Here is a 27,450-nt window from a genome sequence, read left to right on the forward strand (position 1 = left end):
ACACCTCACCACAGTGCTGCAAACACTTGGGGAAGCCAGGCTAACTGTGAACCTGGCTAAATGTTACCTAGGGCAAAGGGAGGTAACATACCTAGGGTACATGGTGGGACAGGGTCAGTTACACCTGATTGTGGACAAGATCCAAGCCCTGAGAGACTGCCCATGACCACAAGGCAGGTGAGGCAGTGCTTCTGGCTGACTGGCTACTACAGGTGCTTTGTGCCCGAGTTTGCCGCCTAGCTGCGCCCCTTACAGAAAGACAAAAAACTCCTGGCCATGGAAAGTACAGTGGTCAAAGGAGTCTGAACAGGCCTTCCAGGTCCTTAAGGGCCGGTTGAGTCAGGAACCAGTCCTGTTCCATCCCAGTAGTGGGATGGGGAGGCGCATCCCATACTTTACTTAAGCAGGAAGTTATTCCCCCATGAAACTAAATATTCTACAATTGAAAAAGGCCCTGGGAGTCAAGTGGGCAGTCGAAGCCCTATGGTATTACCTGCTGGGGAGCCCTTTCCAACTCATCACTGACCACACACTCCTTCGGTGCATTAACTCCACAAAGGACACCAACGCCAGGGTTAGAGGTGGTACCTCTCCCTCCAGCCCTATGAGTTCCAGGTCTTTCATCATCTGGGTAGGGCTCATGCGAATGCTGACTTCTCCTGAGTGAGAGGGGGTAACATCGGGCCCTAACTTGAGGGAGAGGATGTGCGACAGGGTGTATAAACCCAGCACTGGTCAGGAGGGGGTTAACAAATCACTTTGGGCAGAGAAGGCCATGCCCGCTCGCCCCTGCTGTGCATGCTCCTGGTGGAGAGAACAAATAAAAGGCAATTGGTCAGTTCAGTCGGGGCTGGCTGAGGAGGAGGATGGATGTGCTGCAGGCTCCTGCTGAAGAACTGTCAGCTCTCCAGATTGCTGAGGTGGGTATCCCAGACTATCCTTCAGGGGATCCACCAGCTACGGAGACGCCAAGCCGCTGCCCAGGGAAGACAAAGCTGCGGAAGGCTCAAGGGTAAGAAGTGACCCAGAGACTGCATTGGGAGCCGACGCTTAAATACTTAAGCAGGTTAGAGGTTTCACAGGACCCTGGGTCAGAACCAGGGCGTAATTTGTAATGAAAGAGGTGCTGGGGCTTAAGCAATTTTTTTACGTTCATAACTGCCACGGCAGACCTAGAAGTGCCAGGGCTGTGAATTGCCAAGCCCAGAGGTGCTGGAGTATGAACGGCCAACCTCAGAAGTGCTGGGGCTGTGAACTGCCAAGCCCAGTGGGGCTGGGACTGTGAACTGCCAAGCCCGGAGGTGCTAGAGCTCAGCCCTGCCAAGCCCTGTCACAAATTAAGCACTGGTCGGAACCCAGTGGAGTAGGATGGAACTGGATATCCCTACCCTCACCCCGTGCTTGCCACTAGGCATTACAGCCGGGGATCATTGATATAGACTGTTCTGCCCTGCCCAGAGGGCTGGAGCCCCAGACTGCTATTGTCTGCCTCAGCCAGGAGGCTAAGGGTTATAAACTTGCCCCGCATGGAGGGCTGGGGCCAAAGGTACACCAGGTGAACAAGGGTGGTACTGAGGACTTTTTGTCACCTGATGGCGATGAAAGAAGGGGTAGGTCAGTGGACCGTGTCTGATACTATGTTGTGACGTGCAAAAGGGACAATCCCTTTTTCAACAGTGCCCTGTGACAGCCCCTGAGAGCAACTGGGCGTTGGGGGGGCAGGGCAAGGTAGCAGGGATTTGCAACAGTGCGTGTGTTTGCGTGTGTGTGTGTGAGTGTGCGTGTTGTGTGTGCATGCAGCATGTATGTGCATGTGTGTACATGTATGAGTGGAGTGTATGTGTATACGTGCTGGGTGTGTGCATGTGTGTGCATGTATCCGTGTGTGCTGTGTGTGCATGCATGAGCATGTGTGCGTGTGAGCAGTGAGTGCTCAGTCCAACGTCTGTTTCCTGGGAGGGGGCAGAGGCGGGGGTGGAGCTGGGAAGAGGGACAGAGTGGGGAGGGAGGAGAGGGCGTTCCCTGGAGTTTCTTGGCTGTGCTCTCATGCTGTTGGTAGTCCGGTGCAAACAGCCCTGCTCCTGAGCTGGTGACCCACGGTGAGTCTCCCCGTCCATCTGTTTTGGGAGGGGCCCAGAGATTTGCAGGAGAAGGGGCAAGAGCAGAGGAGGGGGATGCTGGTTGTGCAGGGGTCAGGTAGGCTGTGTCCCTCTGGCACTGCTGCCCCCCTGCCATCTGCTGCCCCATTGCTTGACACCCTCCACCCCAGATCTCGCAAGTGCCCAGCCAGGCACCTGGGGGACAACATAGGGAAGGGTGGATGGGGGAGGGGCAAGGGTGTGGGGGGCTTTGGAAATACTTAGCTGGTGACGTGGCTCAGGCTGTGTCTACACTACAGACCTTCCCGCGGCACAGCTTTATCGCAGCAGCTGCACCATGTAATGTCTCCCACGTAGCCGCTCCATGCCCATGGGAAAGAGTCTCCTGCCAGCCTAATTAAACCAATGCCAATGAGCGGCAGTAGCTATGTCCCACCGACACAGCACTTTCCACACCAGCGCTTTTACTGGTGAAACGTATGTCAGTCGGGGTGTGTTTTTTATCACACCCCTGAGTGACAAACTTTTACGGACAAAAGTGCTAGTGTAGAGATAGCCTAAGAGAAAACAGATGCATCGTGAGTGATGTAGGGGGAGGGGTAGGTGGCTCTGGCTGCTGCTAAGGATGAGTGACTCAGACACTGGGGGGAGGGCATGGGGCGCAAAGGGGGGAGAGATGGGAAGGCATTACTGTTCAGGAGGTTCCCAGATAATCTGGGGATGGGGGACAGAGAGAGGGAGAGAGGAGAATTGAAAGAAAGAAAGAAAGAAAGAAAGAAAGAAAGAAAGAAAGAAAGAAAGAAAGAAAGAAAGAAAGAAAGAAAGAAAGAAAGAGAAAGAAAGAAAGAAAGGTGTGCATGGGATAGATAGATTAGATAGGGTGTAAGCAGATAGATTGATAGAGTATCTGCAGATAGACAGATGGGGAGCATGCAGATAGTTTGATAGAGGGGTGTATGCAGATATATTGTATGCGGATGCATGGATGGATGAATGGACTATAAGGTGGATAGAAAGTTGGCTAGATTGTCGGGCTCAACGGGTAGTGATCAATGGCTCCATGTCTAGTTGGCAGCCGGTATCAAGTGGAGTGCCCCAAGGGTGGGTCCTGGGGCCGGTTTTGTTCAATATCTTCATAAATAATCTGGAGGATGGCGTGGATTGCACCCTCAGCAAGTCTGCAGATGACACTAAACTGGGAGGAGAGGTAGATATGTTGGAGGGTAGGGATAGGATACAGAGGGCCCTAGACAAGTTAGAGGATTGGGCCAAAAGAAATCTGATGAGGTTCACAAGGACAAGTGCAGAGTCCTGCACTTAGGATAGAAGAATCCCATGCACCGCTACAGATAAGGGACCGAATGGCTCGGCAGCAGTTCTGCAGAAAAGGACCTAGGGGTTACAGTGGACGAGAAGCTGGATATGAGTCAACAGTTTGCCCTTGTTGCCAAGAAGGCCAATGGGATTTTGGGCTGTATAAGTAGGGGCATTGCCAGCAGATCGAGGGACGTGATCGTTCCCCTCTATTTAGTATCATCTATTGCGGATGATACTAAACTGGGAGGAGTGGTAGATACGCTGGAGGGGAGGGATAGGATACAGAAGGACCTAGACAAATTGGAGGATTGGGCCAAAAGAAATCTGATGAGGTTCAATAAGGATAAGTGCAGGGTCCTGCACTTAGGACGGAAGAACCCAATGCACAGCTACAGACTAGGGACCGAATGGCTAGGCAGCAGTTCTGCGGAAAAGGACCTAGGGGTGACAGTGGACGAGAAGCTGGATATGAGTCAGCAGTGTGCCCTTGTTGCCAAGAAGGCCAATGGCATTTTGGGATGTATAAGTAGGGGCATAGCGAGCAGATCGAGGGACGTGATCATTCCTCTCTATTCGACATTGGTGAGGCCTCATCTGGAGTACTGTGCCCAGTTTTGGGCCCCACACTTCAAGAAGGATGTGGATAAATTGGAGAGAGTCCAGCGAAGGGCAACAAAAATGATTAGGGGTCTGGAACACATGAGTTATGAGGAGAGGCTGAGGGAGCTGGGATTGTTTAGCCTGCAGAAGAGAAGAATGGGGGGGGGATTTGATAGCTGCTTTCAACTACCTGAAAGGGGGTTCCAAAGAGGATGGCTCTAGACTGTTCTCAATGGTAGCAGATGACAGAACGAGGAGTAATGGTCTCAAGTTGCAGTGAGGGAGGTTTAGATTGGATATTAGGAAAAACTTTTTCACTAAGAGGGTGGTGAAACACTGGAATGCGTTACCTAGGGAGGTGGTAGAATCTCCTTCCTTAGAGGTTTTTAAGGTCAGGCTTGACAAAGCCCTGGCTGGGATGATTTAACTGGGAATTGGTCCTGCTTCGAGCAGGGGGTTGGACTAGATGACCTTCTGGGGTCCCTTCCAACCCTGATATTCTATGATTCTATGATTCTATGAGTCTATTCGACGTTGGTGAGGCCTCATCTGAAGTACTGTGTCTAGTTTTGGGCCCCACACTACAAGAAGGATGTGAAAAAATTGGAAAGCATCCAGCGGAGGGCAACAAAAATGATTAGGGGAGTGGAACACATGATTTATGAGGAGAGGCTGAGGGAACTGGGATTGTTTAGTCTGCGGGAGAGAAGAATGAGGGGGGATTTGATAGCTGCTTTCAGCTACCTGAAAGGGGGTTCCAAAGAGGATGGATCTAGACTGTTCTCAGTGACAGCAGATGACAGAACGAGGAGTAATGGTCTCAAGTTGCAGTGGGGGAGTTCTGGGTTGGATATTAGGAAAAACTTTTTCACTAGGAGGGTGGTGAAGCACTGGAATGCATTACCTAGGGAGGTGGTGGAATCTCCTTCCTTTGAGGTTTTTAAGATCAGGCTTGACAAAGCCCTGGCTGGGATGATTTAGTTGGGGATTGGTCCTGCTTTGAGCAGGGGGTTGGACTAGATGACCTCCTGAGGTCCCTTCCAACCCTGGTATTTTAGGATTCTATGACTGGATGGATGGATAGATGGGGTGTTGCGGATGGATGGATAGATGGGGTGTTGCGGATGGATGGATAGATGGAGGGGTATGTATGGAGTTGGTAGATGATCAGGTAAGTGGGAGAGACACCAAGGAAGGGCTGGGTTGCAGGTGGAGCAGGGCAGCCAGGCCACTGGCCATGGTCAGTGCCTTGGTGCCTCCACCCTTTCAGCCCCCACCCCTGTTACGCTCGCTGACCCTGTGCCCCAGCCAGGGAAGATGGGGACAGGGCAGCTGGTAGTGTCCCTGCCCTATATGTGGGATCTCAGACTCCCTGGGAAGTAGGGAGGATGCCCCTGGGTTTGTGTCTGTCTAGCTCGGAGCATGTGCAAGGGCAGAGAGCAGTGATGCCTAGTGACACACGTAGGGAGTGGGGTGCTGGCAGCCAGCTGATCCCGACACTGCCATTCCTCCCCCAGGGCAATGCACGTTGTGTCTCTTGGGCTGTGTCAGGCTGGAAGGCTGCTCCTTGCAGGGAAAGCTGCGGGCTGCGAGTTGGGTGGGCATTTGCCCTGGGGAAAAGCAGGGCCCCTGGTGGTGACAGCAAGCAATCCCAGGTGCACATGGTGCACAGAGGTCAGGTAACACAAGTGACATGGCACATGTATGCTGCACGGGTTGGTGTCAGGCACTGTACGTGGCTGCTGTGTTACACACATATAGATTCCAAAGCCAGACGTGAACGTTGTGATCATCTAGCCTGACCTCCTGGATAACACAGGCCAGAGACCTGCCCCCAAATCATTAGAAACCGGCCCCCCTTGATTGAAAAATTGTCAGTGATGGATCTATCTATCTATCTCCACACACTTTGCACAGCTGTTGGGTCACACACAGGCTGCACAGTTGTCATGTTACACATGCGTGTGACATTGCACATACACATTTCATAGGGTTGTGTTGCACATACTGCAAGGGGGCATGACACACACACTGCCTGGTTGTCATGTCACACACATCCATGTGACATGTTGCACACACACTGCATGGCAGTTGTGTTGCACACATGCTACATAGGGTCTCATTGCACACGTGTGACACCTCACACACACACTGCATGTCAGTCATATCGCACACATGACATCTCACATGCTGCACGGCAGTCAAGTCTGACACATGTGACACCTGACAGGCTGCATGGCAGTTGTATGACACACATGACACCACACACCCACTGCCTGGCAGTTGTATCACACACATGCGTGACATCTCACAAAGGCTGCATGGCAGTTGTGTCACACATATGCGTGCCAACTCACACAGGGTGCATGAGGGTCAGGGCTGAGGGGGATCTGGCCTTTGCTCCAGGGTATGTAGCCTGGAATGAGACAGCCCCTGGTTGTGCCTGAGTTTCCCCTTCGGGGAGTTGGGGAGCAGGCACATACCATGGCGATGGGGCTCCATGCATGGGGGAGGGGGGAGCGCCTGGATAGTGGCATGTGGCGCTGCCATAGAAATGCAGATGATTATTTATAACATTTCCCACCACCCACAGCTGAGAGGAACAGGCTTCAATACAGCAACGTGCCATTAATGAGTCACCCGTGCACCCCCAGTCTAGAGGCCAGAGCTGGGGAAGGCTGTCACCTAGGGGCTGGGATATCTATCTATCTATCTAAAGAATACACCTGCCTCTTCCTTCCCGCTGGTGTATATACTGTGGTCAGACAGTGTGACAATGACCATCATATGAAGGGCGGGAGATAGATGGGAAGAAAGATGAGGTGTATGGGGCTGGATGGATAGACAGAGGGTGAGTAGGGGACAGGTGCAGTGTGTGGGGTTGGCAGGTGCGGATGGAATACACGAACAGAAGAGTGGAAGGCTAGTGGGTGCATATGGGATAAATAAAGGGCGAGGCGATGGGTGGGTGGTTAGCAGGGAATCCTGTGACTCCTCTCCCTGGCACTATGGAAGCACATTCCAGCCCCGCCCTGCTCCTGGTCCCTTTACACAGCCCAGGGGCTCTGCTGACACTAACAGCTAGTTTCCAGACCGGTTCTGTCCTCATGGTGCTGGCGATTGCAGTGTTCGTGCCACATGGCTACATCACATGAGCCCAAACGGGGATCACAAACTGCACTGTGTGGGTGGCCCTGCCTGGATTCCCACCAGCCTCCTGGTCACAGTCCTGCAGACGGATCCCCTGTGACTGGGGCTGATGGAAATGCTCAGAGTAAATGATTCAGTGGGAACAATTTGTTGGGCTCTGCGGGCATCTGCCGTTTGGCTGCTGTTTCTATTTCAATAGCACCCAGAGATCAGAGCTCCATTGTGCCAGGTGCTGCCCAGACACACAGTGAGAGACAGGCCCTGCCCCAAGTGAGATCTGGGCCCCTTTGCACCAGAAACTGCCCAGACACACAGCGAGAGACAGGCCCTGCCCTAGCTGAGATCAGGGCCCTGTTGTGCCAGGTGCTGCACAGACATAGTGAGAGTCAGGCCCCGCCCCAAAGAGCTCACACTCCAATTAGACAAGGCAGATGGGGAAACAGAGGCACAGAGCAGGGCAGTGACTTGCCCATAGGCCCAGCAGAGGGTAGGACTAGAACCCAATCTCCTGAGCGGCAGGCTAGTGATTTAGACCCTGGGCCATTCTGCCTCTGGCCCTCCAGCTCTGTCTCTATAATCCCACCAGGGTCCTGGAGTGCTGAGTCCAGGTCACCCTGCCAAGGGGCTCCAGGGAGCTGGTCCCCTGGGGATGTCATAAATCACTGCCCTTGGCCCTGCCCCTGAGTGTCCCCGGTGTCCTTCCTAGCTCAGCATTAAAATCCTGCTGACAGGATTGTCCTTGCCAGTACCCAAGGCGCTGGCTCCCACGCTCGGCCAGCACCAGCCAGGCCCTTATCGTCCCCAGAGCACAGCCTGCCCAGGGTGAGGAGCTGATTCTCGGCACTGGGGGGCAGGGAGTAACCCGACTGGCTCCGCCTCAGCCTCGGCACAGTGCCAGAGCCCCCAACATAGTCCAGGCTGGGCAAAGAGGCACAGAGAGAAGGAGGGGGAGGAGCATGGAAGACGGAGGGGGAGGCTTTTGTTGGTTCCCTGATCCATGTCCCTCATTTTCCCCACCGCCACATTCATTTGCGCTGAGCTCAGCACGTGTCCCCTACTGATCCCCCATGTTGCCAGCACCCAGTGCCCAGAGGCAAAACAACAGCAGGGGTTCGTTGCCCGGTGTGCGTCACCCAATAAACACAGCAGGGTGGAGAAGCATAGAAGTTTATTTGGAATTCCAAAGAAAGGTACAGGGAGAGAAATCTCAAATCCTGCACATCAGAGCAGGTCATTACGCACACTTTTATATTCCTTAATGCTATTGCACTACACATCAGCCAATCAAAGCTTTGCACAAATACTCTGCCTTCCTTATATGGGTTAAACAATGTTTATTTCCTGCAACCTCTAACAAGCATTCCTAGCAACTTAAACAACCAGAACATCCTGTCTGGCCTTGTAGCTGTCTCTCCTGTTATCTTTAACTTGGCGTCAGCAAACCTTACACTATGAGGCATTATCTACAACTGCAACATTGTTTTAAGAGCAAAAGAGCTTACTCAAACCAGCCAGGCCTGAGTTCTATTAAGGGTGGTTGACAAGAAGCCCTTAGGCCTACAGCAGGGAGACTTCCTCGACCCTTATGGCCTTCCATCCCCTCGACTTAACTAGTGGCCATGCCCTGGGGTCTGCAACACCCATCTGCCCCTGGCTCTGTGCAGGTGGCAGCTAATACAGACATCTCCGCTGGGGAAGTGACACTCACTCTGACCCTGCAGGCCTCCCACTAAGTCAGGGGAGCTCTGGGATGGGGGACTGGGAGAAACCCAAATGGTTCGGTAGAGGGCACACTCTCCTCAGAGTCAGTGCAGACCTGAGTGCTGGGGGCGCTGTGCTTCAGGGAGCAGGGCAGGGGCTCACGAGGGGGAGCTGTCCCTGCACAGTCAGTGCTGACACCAGTGCCCCAGTGTGATGCTAGGGGGTGCTGTGCTGCAGGGAGCGGGGCAGAGGATCAGTAGGGGGTGCTGTCCTCACACAGTCAGTGCTAATCCCAATGCTACCAAGGTCTCTTGAACTTTCCAAGGGCATGGAGGATCCAGTGGCATTTTTCACAAGACCTCCCCCCATGCGCTGGCCTGTTTCCCAGAGGGTTCATTCCAGTTTGCCACACTCAATTTCTCTTTGGTTCCAGCTGGATACATCTTTTGTTCCTTACTTTTGCCTCTAGCAGTCTCCATTACTTCGCTGTTTAGTCCTCCTGCCATCTTTTTGGATTTGGGGGGTGGGTTTTGTCTGAGCCTCTCGGATGGTGTTTGTAAGTATCTCCATGCTGCTTGCAGGTGTTTTACCCTTGGCACTACTCTTTTTAATTTCCATCTAACTACCATCCTCATTTTTGTCATTCCCCTTTGTAAAGTTAAGTATGAGTGTGGTGGTTTTTTTGGATTTCCTCCCCTACATGGCTGCAAAATTTAACCACATTATGGCCACTATTACCAAGTGATTCAGCTGTATTCACCCCGAGGTCAGATTCTGTGTGCCACTGAGGACTAAATCAAGAATCCTCTTTCCCCTTGTGGGTTCCAGGACTAGCTGCTCTGAGAAGCTGCCATTTATGGTGTCTATAAACTTTATCTCCGCATCCTGTCTTGGGTGACATGTACCCAGTCAATATGGGGAAAGTTGAAATCCCCATTATTATTGGGTTTTGTGTTATTTTAGCCTCCCTGATGTCCTTGAGCATTTCACAGTCATATGTTCGGTAGTATATCCCTATTGCTCTACTTTCATTGTTCAAGCATGGAGTTTCTATCCATAGAGTTTCCATAGAACTGTTTGAGTAGTTTAAGATTTTTACTTTATTTGACTTGTTGCTTTCTTTCCCATACAGTGCCACACCCCCACCAGCACAACCTGCTCTCTCATACCCTCCTACCTGGTATTTGTGTCCCATGGATTATCCTCATTCCATCAAATTTCTGTGCTGCCTGTTATATCAGGTGGGGGATACTGACACTAATGCCAGGCACTCAGGTTCATCCAGCTTAGTATTTCGATGTCTAGCATCTGTGTATAAGCACTTGTGCATGTTGTCTATATGCAGTTGCTTACCTCCATGTGTTGTGTTTAAACGGGATGCTTACATTTGACTGTTCCTCACCTGTACTTTACCAACGTCTTTCCTAGCCCGCATATTAGGATATAGATTTCCCCCGAGGCAGCTGCATCTCAGTGTTGGGTGGGGGAACCCTGTATGAACATCTGATCCCCCCCCTTCCCCAGAAGCAGCTGCATCTCAGCACCGGGCATGGGCTCTCTTTGCAAACTGTTGACCTCCTGGAGTGTCTCTTTGTGGTTCCAGGCTCAGAAAGGGACCCTCCCAGGAGCAGAAGGGAAGCGGACAGGGTGCCATGGAGGAGCAGGGCGCAGGGCTGGCCAAGCGGCTGGGCACGCTGCTCTCAGGCCTGCTGGAATGCATTTGCTTTGCCGGCATCATCTTTGGCTGGGCCTCATTGGTTTATGTGCTCAAGGACATGCACTACTTCGAGGAGCTGTGTGTGCCAGCGGCTAACGGCACGGGCAATGGCACGCAGGGCCCAGGTACGGCAGGGGGCAGCACTAGAGTGGCAGGGGTGAGCGCTGCAGGGGAGTGGGCAGTGCTGGAGGGGGATGGGGCATCAAAGCAGGGGTCGGGGGGATAGGGTGATGTCTCCATCTCAGGTGCTGCACCGGAGCCAGAAGGCTGATGAGGATATGCAAATAATGCAACACCCTTATTTGCATATTCAGGACTATGCATTGTCTCATTTGCATATCCCTAAATTAAGGTTCCTTCCTTTTCTGGTTCCCAACCTTGAGCTCCCCTCTGGCCCAGTGCCACCCATTTCCCCTAGACACCCTCTTGGGCCATGGGTGTGGCGGAGGAGGGGGCATGTGAGGGGCCATGAGTGAATGGTGTGAGGGAGGGTAGCGGGCGTGGGGGCTGTGTGTATGGGATGGGATGGGGTGTCAGGGCAGGGGGTCCGTGTCTGGGGGTGAATCCATGTTAGGGTCCTGTAGGGGTGTTGGGATCCAGGAGGGGGTGTGTGTGGGGGGGGGTGTCAGAGTCCATGAGGGGCATGTGGGAGCTGTGGGGGTGGGTTGGTCAGTTCAGTGTCTCAGGCCATGTTCTCCCCAGACTGCCGGGCACAGGACGAGCAGCTGTCACTCATCTTCACTGTCGGCTCCTTCATGAACAACTTCATGACCTTCCCCACCGGCTACATCTTTGACCGCTTTGGCACTCTGCCAGCCCGCTTGCTGGCCATGTGAGTGTGGGGGAGTGGGGCCTAGGGATCCACCCCGTGGGATACTCCCACTGGGCTGCTGCACCACCCCCACTGCGACCCTTAGCCCCCTCCACTAGGACCTTCTCTGGGTCCCACCCCACCCCACTGGGACCCTCCTCTTGGATCCTTCCCCATGAACTGAATCCCCTCCGGAACCCCTCCCCTAGGATCCCTGGGGACCCGGGGGTGGGGGATGGGGCGCTCTCCCCTCTGGAGCCAGGCCTCATCTCCATGAGTCTGGCTAGTGTGTGTGTGTAGGATAAACCCCATGGAGTCGGGGGGAGGGGAGAAGGTTCCCCAGGACAGGATCCCCATCCCTCCCCACTCTTTCTTTCTTTGGTTGTTTCTCTTCCTCGCTCTCCCCACAATGCAGTGAAAATCAGGGACCACGCCCAGCCCAGGTTATCCAGTGAGCCCATCTGACTCCCGCCCAGCACGGCCCTGCCTGGTCCCACAGATCAGTGCCTGTAGCAGCCAGCCTCACAGACCCTGCCCCTCCACACTTTCACAGGGTCAGCCCCCCCAGCACAGGCCCCTCCCCACAGCTGGGACTGGTGTTTGCCAGCTGTCCCTTGCCCTTAAGGCTCCAGGGAACCTGCAGCTCATTTGTTTCTCCTTGGCTGAGTTAGTATCTGTTAACTGGCCAGGGACTAAGTCAGCAGGTCCTGTATGCGACTGGGCCCGGGGCACTGGTGCAGCTGGCTCTGGGCTAACTCCCCTGCACCCCAGAGCATGGCCAGCAGGCTACTGCTAAGGTTGCACAAGTGCCCAGAAGGAAGTGCTCACTGCTTGCTTACCCACAAGCTGTTCCCTCACCCGTCCACACTGCAGAGCTGGGGCTGCTGCTTCTGGGGCTCTGCTGGGAGCTCTGCAGCTCCAGTCCCTCCCGCTCAGGTGAGCTCCTTCACCAGGATGCTGTGGGCCAGCCCCAGAGCCCATGGCAGTCAAAGCAAAGGCCTGCTGCCTGGGCTGGGGAGGAGGCTCCGGCTATGAGGTGGGGGGTACTGGCACTAACTGGACCCACTGGCCTCCAGGCAAAAGGCTCCAGGTGCCACCTGCCCCCACTAGGGCTCATCCACTCCCCCTGTGCTTGGCAGGGTTCAGCCAGCCCCCTCCTAGGGATCCAGGCCCTGCCACAGGGCTAAGGTTAGCCACCCACTGCCTGGGCCTCTGACACATGCCTTTGCCCTCCCGAGGTCTTGATCCGTGCCTGAGAGGTGAAAGAATGCAGGCAGCTATCTGTCTATCCATCTCTCTATTGACATACATCCCATCCATCCATCCATCAACATCCCCTCCATCAATCGATTGATTGATCTGCATCCATCGACATACCCTCCATCAATCCATCGACATGCCCTCCATTGATTGATCAATCTACATACACCCTATCCATCCATCCATCTGTTAGGGGCATATTCCTTCACCCGCTCACTTCCCTGGTCCTTCTCGCATGAACAGAGCGCCACAATACCCGAAGTCCAAAGGTGCAAACAATTCGATGTTTATTGGGGTAAACTTCCATCAAGCAATGATTCCAATTTCCTTCCTTAGTGTCCCCATTCCCAGCTCTGACAACACAGAACCTTGCCTGTGTCCCTGTTCCCATTCCCCCTTTAGCAAAACATGATTCCAATTTCCTCCCCCTTAGCAAAACATGATTCTAGTTCCCCCACCCCCATTCCCCATTCCCATTCCCCCACTTTCTTCCTGATTGCAGACTATATAGTAAAACTTGAGTTCTGCTTAGCTATAGCTTAACCAATCATTTTACTGAAATTTAATTAACCAATTCTAACATATTGTAACATGATTATTTAACCAATTATATCCCACCACCTTAATTAGTTTACACCCAGAAAAATGAATAATACAGCAGATAGAAACAATCACAGAACCAGACAGAGATTATGCAGACAAACAATAGGGAAATGGGGATAGAACAACAAAGAAATGAGGAAAAAGAAAAGGAGTACTTGTGGCACCTTAGAGACTAACAAATTTATTTGAGCTACTCAAATAAATTTGTTAGTCTCTAAGGTGCCACAAGTACTCCTTTTCTTTTTGCAGATACAGAATAACATGGCTGCTACTCTGAAAGAAATGAGGATTTCACATCCCAGCTATTGTTAAGTGAGTTCTTGCCAGACAGGATGCTGTCAAACTAAGTTTCCTTTTACATAGAATCATAGAATATGAGGGTTGGAAGGGACCTCAGGAGGTCATCTAGTCCAACCCCCTGCTCAAAGCAGGACCAATCCCCAACTAAATCATCCCAGCCAGGGCTTTGTCAAGCCTGACCTTAAAAACTTCCAGGGAAGGAGATTCCACCACCCTCCCTAGGTAACGCATTCCAGTGTTTCACCACCCTCGTCGTGAAAAAGTTTTTCCTAATATCCAACCTAAACTTCCCCCATTACTCCTTGTTCTGTCATCTGCTACCACTGAGAACAGTCTAGATCCATCCTCTTTGGAACCCCCTTTCAGGTAGTTGAAAGCAGCTATCAAATCCCCCCTCATTCTTCTCTTCTGCAGGCTAAACAATCCCAGTTCCCTCAGCCTCTCCTCATAAGTCATGTGTTCCAGTCCCCTAATCATTTTTGTTGCCCTCCGCTGGACTCTTTCCAATTTTTCCACATCCTTCTTGTAGTGTGGGGCCCAAAACTGGACACAGTACTCCAGATGAGGCCTCACCAATGTCGAATAGAGGGGAACGATCACGTCCCTCGATCTGCTGGCAATGCCCCTACGTATACATCCCAAAATGCCATTGGCCTTCTTTGCAACAAGGGCATACTGTTGACTCATATCCAGCTTCTCGTCCACTGTAACCCCTAGGTCCTTTTCTGCAGAACTGCTGCCAAGCTATTTGGTCCCTTATCTGTAGTGGTGCATTGGATTCTTCCGTCCTAAGTGCAGGACTCTGCACTTGTCCTTGTTGAACCTCATCAGATTTCTTTTGGCCCAATCCTCCAATTTGTCTATGTCCCTCTGTATCCTATCCCTACCCTCCAGCGTATCTACCACTCCTCCCAGTTTAGTGTCATCTGCAAACTTGCTGAGGGTGCAATCCACACCATCCTCCAGATCATTAATGAAGATATTGAACAAAACTGGCCCCAGGACCGACCCCTGGAGCACTCCACTTGATACCAGCTGCCAACTAGACATGGAGCCATTGATCACTACCCGTTGAGCCCGACAATCTAGCCAGCTTTCTATCCACCTTATAGTCCATTCATCCAGCCCATACTTCTTTAACTTGCTGGCAAGAATACTGTGGGAGACCATGTCAAAAGCTTTGCTAAAGTCAAGGAACAACATGTCCACTGCTTTCCCTTCATCCACAGAGCCAGTTATCTCGTCATAGAAGGCAATTAGATTAGTCAGGCATGACTTGCCCTTGGTGAATCCATGCTGACTGTTCCTGATCACTTTCCTCTCCTCTAAGTGCTTCAGAATGGATTCCTTGAGGACCTGCTCCATGATTTTTCCAGTGACTGAGGTGAGGCTGACTGGCCTGTAGTTCCCAGGATCCTCCTTCTTCCCTTTTTTAAAAGTGCCTTCTAGGCACTTCCCTTTCTCTGGAGGTGATAGGCACAATCAGGACAGGATTGTATTCCCAACAGCCCAATAGCACCTTATTTCAATGTGACTGGTTTGGAATGTGAGGATGTGACCGTTCGCTTCCCAGCTTATGGCTGCCTCTGCTGCTTAGCCAAAGGCCTTAGCCTAAGAACAGGGCCTCAGACTGTCACAGTGAGAAAAGGCCTTATACAGTCAGACAGTGATTTTGATTCTTTCTTTTATACCTCTATAACTAGCTAAATGATAAACATATACCTACATTCTTAAAGTATAGGCCTTTGCAAACAGGCCTGAATATCTATGTCCTAACACCATCCATCCATCCATCCATCCATCCACATACACCTCATCCATCCATCCACCAACATACACTCCCTCCATCCATCCATCCATCCATCCATCCATCCATCCATCCATCCATCCATCCATCCACATTCACCCAATTCATCCATCTATCCGTCCATCTATTGACATACACCCCACCCACCCACCCAATCCATCCATCTATTGACATACAACCCCCACTTCCATCCATCTATCCATCCATCCATCCATCCATCCATCCATCGACATAGCCTCCATTGATTGATCGATCTACATACACCCCATCCATCCATCCATCCATCCATCCCATACATCCCTCCACTCACATACACCCCATCCATCCATCTATCCATCCATCTACATACACCCAATCCATCCATCCATCCATCTGTCTACAAGCACCCCATCCATCTAGCCATCTATCTATCCCATTCAGGAAGGGCACTAACTGAGGGCAGGTCTGCCCAGGTATATTAACCAGTCAGGCTGTACCATTCCTGGCTGTCCTGAGACCAGGGTAACTCCCTGGGGGACCCGGTTCTTCACTCTTTAGAGCGGTGCAGTACTGGGGTCAGTATCCCAGGTGCAGACAAGCTGACTGGCCTGAGCCCCAGTGTCCAGGGCCATGCTGTGACCATTTGTGCCCCAGCTGCCAACACCCACCAATAGCCCCCTGACCCCAACCCAGCTCTGCCCCAGCCACCACGTAGTGTCACCTGTTCCGTCCCTTCCCTTGTCGTGCACAGCCAACCCGCTTTTATTGCTCCCAGCATCCCCTGGGGTACAACCAGTGTTTGCAGCTTCCAGCCTGCGGCTCCTGGCTCACTTGGGCCCCCCTCCCAGCCCTGTCTCCTGCCCTCCACCGCCTTGACTGTGGGGTTAAATCCTGCCTCTGTCCCCCATCCTTCCCTGTCCCCCACCCCCACCATCACCCCTTCCCTGTCCTCCTTCTTCCTTCCACTCCCTCTCCCTGCCCCCCTTGCACCCCAAGTGTCTAGCTCCCCCACTGTCTACTCCACCACTGCCTTCAGTTAGCCCCTCCCTTACTCCCCCCATCCCCAGAGCTGTGATGGGAGCTGCAGCCTCCTCATGTGGGACAGGAGCCACAGTGGGGAGGGGGTGTCCTCTGCCCCGCACCCCCGGTCGCTCCCCCAGCATAGCCCTGTGTATGTGTGTTTCAGATCCCTCTACACCAGCGGCACGCTGCTTATTGCCTTCTCCACAGCAGGTGAGGCCTCTGCATGTGGGGCGCAATGGGGCAGGGTACCTCTTGATGACCTGAGCTGGGGTTGGGGCACCAAGCACCCTCATGGCAGCACTGGGGGGACCCAGCCCTTCAGTGTAGGAGCACCCCCACTGGGCCGGTAACTCTGTCTCCGCTTATGATTGGGCTCTGGGCGCAGCTCTGCCTCCTTCTGGGCAGAGAGAGTCAGTCCTGAGCCACCGTCACTTGGAGTCCCCTCTGGGCGAGTGTGGCTGGCCACCTACCTCTGTGTCTGTGTGTGTGACACTCGCTGGGGCTTGTTACAAGGCCTGACAGATGTGTCTGTGTCTGTGACACTAGCTGGGGCTTGTTATGAGGCCCAACAGGGTGTGTGTGTGTGTGTGACACTCGCTGGGGCTTGTTATGAGGTCTGACAGTGTGTGTGTGTGTGTGTGTGCGTGTGACATTTGCTAGGGCTTGTTACGAGGCCCGACAGGGTCTGTGTATGTGTGACACGCACTGGGGCTTGTTATGAGGCCCAATTTTGTGTGTGTGACACTCGCTGAGGCTTGTTAGGAGGCCCGACAGGGTGTGTGGGTGTGGGTGTGACACTCGCTGGGGCTTGTTATGAGGCCTACTTTTGTGTGTGTGCATGTGTGTGTTACGCTGCATCTTGTTATGAGACCTGACTCTGTGTGTGTGTGTGTGTGTGTGTACATTCACTGGGGTTTGTTGAGGCCAGATGGGTGTGTGTGTGCTACACTCGCAAGGAATTGTTATATCTCATGATTGTGCATGTGTGTGTGTGTCACACTCACTGGGGCTTGTTAAAAAGCCCGATAGTGTATGTCCCTGTGTGTGTGTTGCACTTGCTGTCTGTGTGCGTGCCTGGTGCCTTGGTGTGTGCGGTGTATGGTACGTGTCTGTGGTGTGCAGCTCCCTGACATGTGGTGCTTGTGTGTCTCCTGCAGCCACTGCGCTGATCCTCTTCCCGGCTATGTGTCTGCTCTCCATTGGTGGGATCCTCCTCATCCTCACCAACATGCAGGTCTGACCCTCCCACCCCGCTCCGTCTGGGCAATGGCAATGTGCAAAATGCAGCCCGTTCAGCTCTGGGCTTTGCTTCTGCCATCATTGGCAGAAGACATTTTTGTATTCATAGAATCATAGAATATCAGGGTTGGAAGGGACTTCAGGAGGTCACCTAGTCCAACCTCCTGCTCAAAGCAGGACCAATCCCCAATTTTTGCCCCCGATCCCTAAATGGCCCCCTCAAGGATTGAACTCACAACCCTAGGTTTAGCAGGCCAATGCTCAAACCACTGAGCTATCTCTCCCCCTGAGCTTTGAGTATTAAGGTAAGCTTTGAGAACGCTCGCTCTGCTCCGCAGCTGGCAATGGGCACAGTCCAATACAGCCTCAACATGATGCAAACAGTCAGGAAGACATTACTCAGACCTTGGTCGTGCAAAAATGTGATGATTTCAGGAGCATACTCACCCTGCACATCACAGTATCTTATAAATGCTGAAAATTGATCCATTTTGGGGATAAGCTGAGGCTTTAAATCATTTGGGTAAGCGCTGAGTAGTGCTGGCATGCATTACAGTTCAGCACAACGTTCACTTCTTCTTTTCAGTTCTCAACTTAGCTGGTGAAGGAGAGGAGAACAGCACTCAACTTCCGATTTCCTCCTTCCTCACTTTGCCATCTGGAAGTATTTGGGTTACAGAACATTTGTGGTTTGCATGTAGGACTCATCACCTTCACTTCCCAATTCTTTTCGCTTGCATCTCAAAATAGTCAAACTGAGATCGGAAGCTTGTGGTGAATTCTTGCAAGGAAGGCAGCAAATGAACAGCAATGACAAGACCCAGGCCTGGCTTTTGAATCCTTAGGCTAATTTTGTCCAACCTTTCTAATATCCCATTCCATAGGGTACTCATAAGGTGCAGGTGGTTGCGCTTTCCTTTGAGTTTCACTTTTTTCCTCGGCGTTGTCCATTGTTCTTTGAAACAATGTTGAATGTCCTCACGGTTCACTACAATTGCTTTACAAGATTCAGCCTGACAGGACCAGCTTGTATCTGGCAGGGTTTTCAGGACAAGGAGAGTTACTTGTTTACTCTTGGTCAGCTTCTTGCACAGATGCTGCCATCGCCTGGGCGATGCTGCAAAACAAAAACGTTTCTGTTTCCGAACAAAACAGAGAAAGTTTATGGCTTTCGTGCATGCATCAATGCTACACGTTCCAGCTACGTTCAGAGATGAGCTGTGTGTGACACGTACCCAGCTAGTGAGCTTAGTCTTTTGATCTGAGCTTGAAGACCTTCATACTTTCCAGCCCTGTAACTTGCATTATCGTTGGATTGACCTCTGCAGTTTTCAATAGCAGTGTTGTTTGTGTCCAATAAAGGGTCTGCGGGCTGGAAGAGCGACTTTGTTGTGTGGCTTTTGATGGGTATAAACCCAACGAGACACACAGTGCCAGATATGAGCAAGCCATATCGGAAAATGACAGATAACTGTCCAACATGAGTGATAGCAGGAGTTGTACCTGTGATCAAAGAGTAGTATTTCGCCTCTTTGACTTCACTTACAATGAATTCCAAAACCTTACATCCCATTGGCTCAATGAACTCATCACAGATTGTTTTCAACAAGTAGGATGTTTCCATTGTGTTTAACTCACTCACATAGACACAGATCATATTCGGGCAATAGCTTCAAGAATACCTTGATAATTTCCATTTTCAGGAGAGCCGATAATGTCCCTCCTTCCTCTAAATGCTAAACCATATTCAGCGAGAAGCTCAATTGTCACAATAAGCCTTAAAACTTCCCTCCAGGATGCAGTTCAAAAATAGAGCCGACCTTCCTCCATACACTGCATGCAAAACTCCTCCATTATCAAAGGCCATTTATCCAGATCTTAGTTTATCTTAATGGCGACTTTATCCTCCTTATCACGACTCGTCTCTCCACCTTCTGTTCAGACAGGTGGAAGGAAAAGTGGGTCTTCTCTTTCATCATGACATTTGTCTGGATTTCAGGAATGCTTAACTTTTCTTTTGCCCTCTCCTGAGGGAAGAAGTTCAAAGCCATAGCTTCACTGTGATAATCATTTTTGGAGTAATCTGACCTGGTATCTTTGGAAGCTGATTTAGAAGCCGTACTAGCAGAGAAATAGTTTGTACATTTGGGTAGCTTGCTTAGTGTTTTCTCTTTCTAACTTTAGCGTTCCTTCTCGAACGTGACATCCAGTTGAAGGGAGGTTCACACAATACTAATAAAGCACTGTGCAGTACTACCATTAGCAGCCAGAAAACGGTGATTAGTGCCACCAATTCACACCCCTGTCTCCAGCAACTGAAAGTCTCTGAAAAAAATTAATTACACTTGAAGTGTGAAAACTTCAGAAACGGGGACAAAATCACTGTCAGCAAGGGCCACAAATGATTGTTTTGTTCTTTTTTTGTGTTAGCATGAATCCAATCAAAATCCCACTTATATATAGTATATAGAATCAGAGCCCCCCACAGAAAAGCAGAGAGCTGGGGGTGAGGGCGTCCTCATGGGAGCAGATGCCCCCAGCTCCAGCTGCCCTGCCAGAACAGCTGCCAGTTGAGTAATGGAGGCAGAGAAAAGGCCCTCCTTCAGCCTGGATCCCCAGAGACCCCAGCCCACATAGCACCCCCAGCCTGGCTCCCTGGGAGATCTCCAACCCCACAGTGCCCCCCTCAGACCAACTCCACAGGGACACCATACCCCATAGTGCCACTCCCACATCCCAGCCTCCTGGGGAAACCCTGACCCTGCAGGAGCCCGCAGCCCAGCTCCCTAGGCACCCCAGGCCACATGGTGCCACTCTCCCACATCCAGCTCCCTGTGGGTCCCAGACCCCACAGTGCTCAATCAGCCCCCATCCCATGGTTCCTGTGGCCTGGCAGGACTGGGGTGCCCTTGGGGTGGTGTTGATTGGGTGTGGGGGTGTATCGTTCCTTCAGGTGGGGAACCTGTTTGGGAAGCACCGCTCAACCATCATCACCCTCTACAATGGGGCCTTCGACTCGTCCTCCGCCGTCTTCCTAGTGGTCAAGGTGAGCCCCTGGGCCCTAGCTCCTGGGACGGGGGGAGAGGAGGTGGCTGGAGGAAAGAGCAATAGGGAGGGTGGGAGGAGTGGGTCAGAACACCTCCTGGAAACCCCAGCCTGAGTGTCACAATATCAGATAATGTCTCCTCTGTCATCAATCTGGATCTGGCAGGTCCCGGGTCCCACCAGTGATGGAGTTAGCCAGCAACTGGAGGGTTGGGATCCCCCCGGAGGGAGAGGGTGAGCCCTTGGGAATGTAGGAAGTGCTCTGGGATCCCCCCAGACACCCTAGGAATGCAGGGTGTGTTCTGGGATCCCCCGGAGGGAGAGAGCTGAGCCCTGGAGAATGCAGGGAGTGTTCTGGGGTCCCCCAGAAGGAGATGCCTGAGTCCCAGGGAACGTGGGATGTATTCTGAGAGCCCCCAGAGGAAGAGGCCTGAGCCCCTGGGAATGTGGGATGTGCTCTGGGATCCCCCCAGAGACCCTGGGAATGTGGGGCCTGCTCTGGGATTCCCCAGAGGGAGACAGCTGACCAGGGGGAATGCTGGGTGTGTTCTGGGGTTCCCCTCAAAACCCCTGACCTGGTAGCGCTGGGGTGAGTTTCATGTTGGCTGGCCCAGCGACAAGAGGCAGCTGCTAGAGTTAAGCTTGCAGCTCTTGCATTGTCTAAGCACTGTTTTGTCTTAGCACCCATGTGCCAATTTGCATTGTATCAAAATTAGCTCTGCTGCATGGGGGCCGAGGGCAGGGTTAAATGTGCACGTTTGGGATCCATTTAAGCAAGGAGTTCTCTAGATACAGCCACCTCCTAAACCTTGTGACATGCAAATGTTCAGGTTCTTATCACCCTTCCTGCACACCCCCTGAGGTTTGCACTGTGTTCTTGTTTCCCCAGACTGGCCTCACCTGTGCAGGATTGAGCTCAGCCAGCGCCCAGCCCCAGCTGCCCCTCTGAGGGAGCAACATTGGGCTGCAAGTCAGCTCTAGTCCAGCAAGGGTACCAGAGAAAACCACTGGTGTGTGTAGCAGGACTGGGGCTGTCCGTAGCCAGGAGAGTAGAAAGACAGTGTGGCCCAGTGGAGAGAGCACAGAGCTGGACCTCAGGACACCTGGCTTCTATCTCCTGCTCTAACCTTGGGCCAGTCCCACCCCCTCTCTGTGCCTCAGTGTCCCCTCCTGCCCTTTGTCCATGTAGATGGCATTGGCTCACCGAGGCAGGAATTGTCTCCTTCTGGATTACAGGTTTCAGAGTAGCAGCCGTGTTAGTCTGTATTCGCAAAAAGAAAAGGAATACTTGTGGCACCTTAGAGACTAACAAATTTATTTGAGCATAAGCTGTCACGAGCTACACTGAATGCATCCGATGAAGTGAGCTGTAGCTCACGAAAGCTTATGCTCAAATAAATTTGTTAGTCTCTAAGGTGCCACAAGTCCTCCTTTTCTTTCTGGATTACAGTACCTAGTGCAGGGTGGCTCTGATCTCCATAGAGGCCTTGAGGTGCTCTGCCCCTGGTGGTGCATTTTTAGTGTGCTGGGTGCCCCCCACCAGGCCAGGTGGCCCCTATGCCTCCAAGTCTTCAGGTTCCAGTACCCCATTTCTCTCTGCTGGGATCAGGATCAGGGCCCCCATTTTGCCAGGCCCTGCACAGACACATAGCAAGGGACATCCTGTGCCTTGAAAAACTCAGTCTAAACAGATAAGGGGAAACTGAGGTATGGGGAGGGGAAGTGACTCAACCTGCCCCCTGAGTCAATGACAAGGCCAGGAATAGCTCCCACATGGCCTGATTTCCAGACCCGTCGTTTAACCACATCCACACTTCGTCCTGCCCTCATCCCAACAGCCCAGCACCTGTCTGCCCCTTCATACATAATAATCCTGTGATGATCTTCCAGCCCTGTGCTGAAATGTATGAAGGGCACCTGAGCCACTCAGGGGCAGACAGGTGCTGGGCTGTTGGGATGAGGGCAGGACGAAGTGTGGATGTGGTTAAACGACGGGTCTGGAAATCAGGCCATGTGGGAGCTATTCCTGGCCTTGTCATTGACTCAGGGGGCAGGTTGAGTCACTTCCCCTCCCCATACCTCAGTTTCCCCTTATCTGTTTAGACTGAGTTTTTCAAGGCACAGGATGTCCCTTGCTATGTGTCTGTGCAGGGCCTGGCACAATGGGGGCCCCGATCCTGGCTGCAGCCTCTGGGAGCCAGCCTAAGAACAATACAAGTCACTGAGTCTAGGTTGGCCCCGTATGCAACCGCTGACAACTTGCTCCGCCCCCAGCTGATGTACGAGCAAGGCCTGACCCTGCGAGACATGTTCCTCTTCCTCTCGGCCTGCAGTGCCTGGCACCTGACCCGCACCTTCTTCCTCATGCCTAGGTGGCACATCCCCTACCCGCTGCCCCCAGGATACACATATGGGTGAGTCACCCTCCACCCTTACCATCTGCCCCCCATGGGTCCCTCCATCCCGTCTGCCTCCCGTGGGCCCCTCTGCCTCCCCTGGGTCCCTTCATCTACCCCCCCCCCCGTCTCCCCTGGGTCCCTCTGCCCCCCATGGGTCCCTCCATCCCCCATCTGCCTCCTGTGGGCCCCTCTGCTCCCCATGGGCCCCATCACCCCTCATCTGCCTCCAATAGGTGTCTTTGCGCTGTCCGTTCCCCATCTGTGTCCCATGCACCTCTTTGTCCCCACTTCTGCCTCCCCCAAGCCCCTCCACCCCCGCATCTGTCTGTTGTGGACCTCTCTGTCCCCCATTTGGGCTCTGTGCCCCCCAATCTGCTTCCCATGGATGCCTCCATCGCAGTCTGTCTCATAACTCCACTGCACCTTTGCTGCCCTCCCTCAGGGAATGGGCTCTGCTGGGTGAATGGGGCTCAGTCCTGGCAGCACCAGTGCCGAACCCCTGGGAGCAATTCTCCCCTGGCCCCCAAGCCATGCTACCTCGGGGCTGCTCCCATCCTGCAGGTGAGCACTGGCGGGTGCTGGGGAGCCTTGGCTCTTACATGGGGGTCGCTGGTCCTAGTGGTGGGCCTGGGTGGGTGCTGTCTCTGCCCATGCCCTGGGCTGTGGTGGACAGTGACTGGCTTGCTGTGCCCACAGGCTGAGGTGCCAGAGGCAGGGGTGCTCGTACCATACCCATGAGGAGCAGCGGCCAGGCCTGGGCGATGGAGCCCACGAGCCCAGCGACCCGTGCTTGGAGGTGGGCCCAGGAGGTGCTGATGCCAGCAAAGCCATCATGGGCAAAGGTAGGGTTGGAGAAGTCCCCACCACCACCACAAATTCCTCCTCTGTCTCCTGGGGCCCCACCCAAGAAATGCCCCCAAAATCCCCTCTGCCCCTGCAGCACCCATGGCCTCCAATGAGCCCCCCACAGATCCACAGGCCTGGTGCTCTGGGACAGTCCCTGGAGGACCACCCCCCTTTAGGCTCTCACTCTGTCACTGGGGTAAGCCATTGCCTCTGGGGCCCAAACCTCAGAGACTTCAGCACCTCTGCTTCATGCCATGAGCTCCCTCAGTGACTCCATCTGAGATGGGTGCGAGGAGAGCCTTGTGCCCCCAAAGGGAGCAGGGCAGCCCCCCCAGCCTCTGCAGTGACTAGCCAGTGCTGCGACATCTGGAGAGAACGGAAAGGTAAAACAGGGGCCAGCTTGGGCAGCCCTGAGCCCTCTGACCCTGCTTTTGGCCCAGTTCAGGGGAGACTCCAGCTCCCAACAGCCCACATTTAACACCCCCCCCCCGCCCTTAACCTCCACCTCAGCCCTTTGTTCTTGTTCCCCGGGCAGACAGCGTCCCCTGGAGGTGCCCCCTCCAGGGCAGCAGAGCCACAGCCCAGATGCAGGCGTATTTCTGGGCTCCCTGGGGTCGGCCCTCTCCTAGGCAGGCACCTCTGACCACAGGAGCCCGCGGGGGAGGTTGGGGGATGGTTTGTGGAAGATCCCAGGATGGACAGCCACCGCCACCTGGGCTGGGTGGGGTGAACCAGCAGGGCCGGGAGCTGATCCCTACTCTCCCTCCTCATTCTCTTTCCAGCCTTCACAGCCTCAGGTCACTTGCTCCCCTCAGGCCCCCTGCAGCGTCCCTGTCTTTCTGGATCGCCTAGGCATGGGCCCCCACTCTGAAACTACACCCCCTCCGGGTGTGGGCTCCCCCCCACCCCACCCCACCTCCAGATCTAGGGCTAATACTGAGTGCACTGTGTCCATCCCCAGGAGAGTCAGGGGCCGGGCCAGGCCACGGAGAGCTCCCTGCCATGTCTTTCCGGGCCTGTGTCTTCTCCAAGCTCTTCTTCTGGCACCTCATGTGGCTGTCGGTGATGCAGCTGCGGCACTACCTCTTCATCGGCACCCTCAACCCCATGCTGGAGCACCTGGCTGCCCATGACACCACGCTAGGTACGGGGCACCTGGCCTACCACAGCGGGGGTACAGGGGAAGGGGGAGAACAGAACAATGGAGCAGGCAGAGGGGGAGGAAAGATGGTCTAGGGAAGGATGGAGGCAATGGAGCAGGCAGAGATGGAGAGAGATGATTGAGGGAAAGACGGGGGAATGGAGCAGGTGGGGATGGAGAGAGATGGTAGAGGGAAGGATGGAGAGATGATTGAGGGAAAGATTGGGTAATGGAGCAGGCAGGGATGGAGAGAGATGATGGAGTGAACCAGGGAGGAAATAGAACAGGTGGGATGGAGAGAGATTTTGTAGGTAAGGTTGGGTAGGCAGCGATGTCTCTGAGCTGGGCAGTTCTTCCCCCTACTGTCTGATGAATGCATTGTACTTATTGGTATGGATGGTTTGAGGATAACTGAAGGGGAGAATGGGGTAGGCTTCAGAGGAGGGGAGGGAGGCTGGAACAAGTACAAACCTTGGCCCTTCCTGCCCAGTGTCTCGAGTGACCTGATGAGCTTGGTACTATTGTCATGCATGGGAAACTGAGGCAGGGGGAGGGGCAGTTGCTTAGCCAAGGTCACCCAGGGCTGGGTGCGGGACCCAGGAGTGCCTGGCCAATGCAAGCCATCCTCCCGTCCAGTGGATCAGGAAGTGAGCAGAGCATGCGGGGTGGAGTCTCAAGCATTATGTCTTGCTGCCTGTCTCTGTTCCCAGTGAGCACCTACACCAATGCCTTCGCCTTCACCCAGCTCTGTGGGGTCCTGTGCGCCCCTTGGAACGGGCTCATCTTAGACCGGCACAAACGTGGGAAGAGCAAGGATGGCAGTGCCAAAGGTAATCACCCCATCCATCACCAGCTGCTGGACCCAGCTCTGCCCACTGCTGCTCCTCCCGGTGCTGCGAGCTTCCCCGCAGCCAGTGCCCCATGCCTTTCCCTTGCCCCTTGCCAGTGTGTCTCCTGTCTCTCAGGTGGCTCAGACTCCCTGGCGGACCTGCACTCCTGCGTCCTGTCGCTGGCAGTGACGGTGCTGCAGTGCGTGGCCTTCTCGGTGTGTGCCTCCATGCCAGTGCTGCCGGTGCAGTACGCCACCTTCGTCCTGCAGGTGCTGAGCCGCTCCTTCCTGTACGGGGGCAATGCCGCCTTCCTGGCCATCGCGTGAGTCACCTCGGGGCACAGGCTGCGGGAGGGAAGATCCTAGGCATGGAGGGGGCAGAAAGGGGCAGGGGTGCAGAGCTGGGGTGGAGGAAAGGAAATGGAGGGGAGGGATGGCAGGGCACAGAGATGCCCAGCCATTGGCAGTGGGGCAGGGTATGCCTCTGGCCTGTCTCACAGCAATGCCCCCTGCATCTGTAACACCCTCCTCCCCTACCGCCGCCCCCCCGGGTCGGCTCTCCACAGGTTCCCCCTGGACCATTTTGGGAAGCTGTATGGGCTGGTGATGGGTATATCAGCCGTGGTGTCACTCCTTCAGTACCCCTGCTTCGCACTCATCAAGGGACCACTCAGCGATGACCCCTTCTATGTGAGTGTCCTGTCCCATCTGGAACCTGGGGAGCTTCATTGACACCCTGCAGTCAGAGACAGGGAGTGCTCCGTCGGGGCTTGGGGAACTTTATCGACACCCTGCAGTGAGAGACGGGGAATGCCCTGTCTGGGGCCTGGGGAACTTTATCAACACCCTGCAGTGAGAGACGGGGAATGCCCGGTCTGGGGAACTTTATCAACACCCTGCAGTGAGAGACGGGGGGGTGCCCCATACAGGACCTGGGGAACTTTATTGACACCCCACTTCTGTGTTGTTCAGAACCTGATTTTCCCATCCAGGTGAACATTGGCCTCATCATCGTCATCCTCCTGGCCTTCATCAGCCCACTGGTGGTGCTGCGGGAGTACCAGCACCGGGAGAGGGAGCAGAAAAAGCAACACGTTGACTCACACCCCCTGACCCTGGCCAAGGCTGGTGTGGAGTCATCCATCAGACCCCCCACCCCCAGCAGGAATCTTCAAGGGCTCCTCCCGCCCAAAAGGGAATGAGGAAAGGGAATTAGGAGTGCACCTGAGCCCCAGCCAGTCCCCAGCTGTGTCCCTCCAGCCCAGCATTGTCACCATCTGCTCCAGCCATACACTCACTCCTCTCCAGTGGCAGGGTGGGGAGTCACAATGGGTTATTTTTACAGATACTTGATTTTCTAAGTTTTTGTATAGCTCAGTTGGTATAAATCCAGCCTTTCCCTCTCCCTGCTCCCAGGGTGCGTGGCGGAGGGAGGGGGATGGGAGGTGTATTCTAGTTCCCCTTATTGACAGGGTGTATTTCAATCCCCCCTATTTCCTTCTCTTTTATTACAGAGATTTATTTCTGTGCTTCTTTGTAAAAGCGAGGGAGCAGGACACCCCAGCGCCTTCCTCCCTGAAATCA

At 53.6% G+C, this 27,450-nt stretch overlaps 1 protein-coding gene across 4 annotated transcripts; it reads left to right on the plus strand.

Annotated features, from left to right (window-relative positions):
* The first annotated feature begins 846 nt into the window (after positions 1–846).
* Positions 847–27,395, plus strand: SLC43A3 (solute carrier family 43 member 3). 4 transcript variants are annotated; one of them, XM_084631581.1, is made up of 13 exons: positions 847–920; positions 10,471–10,709; positions 11,287–11,416; positions 16,531–16,577; positions 17,525–17,601; positions 20,560–20,652; positions 22,926–23,065; positions 23,747–23,892; positions 24,858–25,040; positions 25,748–25,867; positions 26,003–26,189; positions 26,433–26,556; positions 26,859–27,395. In XM_084631581.1, exons 1-13 carry the CDS (start codon positions 871–873, stop codon positions 27,066–27,068), a joined length of 1,746 nt encoding a protein of 581 aa, XP_084487707.1. In that variant the 5' UTR covers positions 847–870; the 3' UTR covers positions 27,069–27,395. The 4 variants fall into 4 exon arrangements, with proteins under 4 accessions (XP_084487707.1, XP_084487706.1, XP_084487709.1 ...); XM_084631580.1 differs by having other exon boundaries at positions 858–1,012; XM_084631582.1 differs by lacking the exon at positions 847–920 and adding an exon at positions 2,006–2,099.
* The last annotated feature ends 55 nt before the right edge of the window (positions 27,396–27,450 follow it).

This window comes from Lepidochelys olivacea, assembly GCF_965140295.1.
Source record: "Lepidochelys olivacea isolate rLepOli2 genome assembly, chromosome: 6".
Taxonomy (NCBI): domain Eukaryota; kingdom Metazoa; phylum Chordata; order Testudines; family Cheloniidae; genus Lepidochelys; species Lepidochelys olivacea.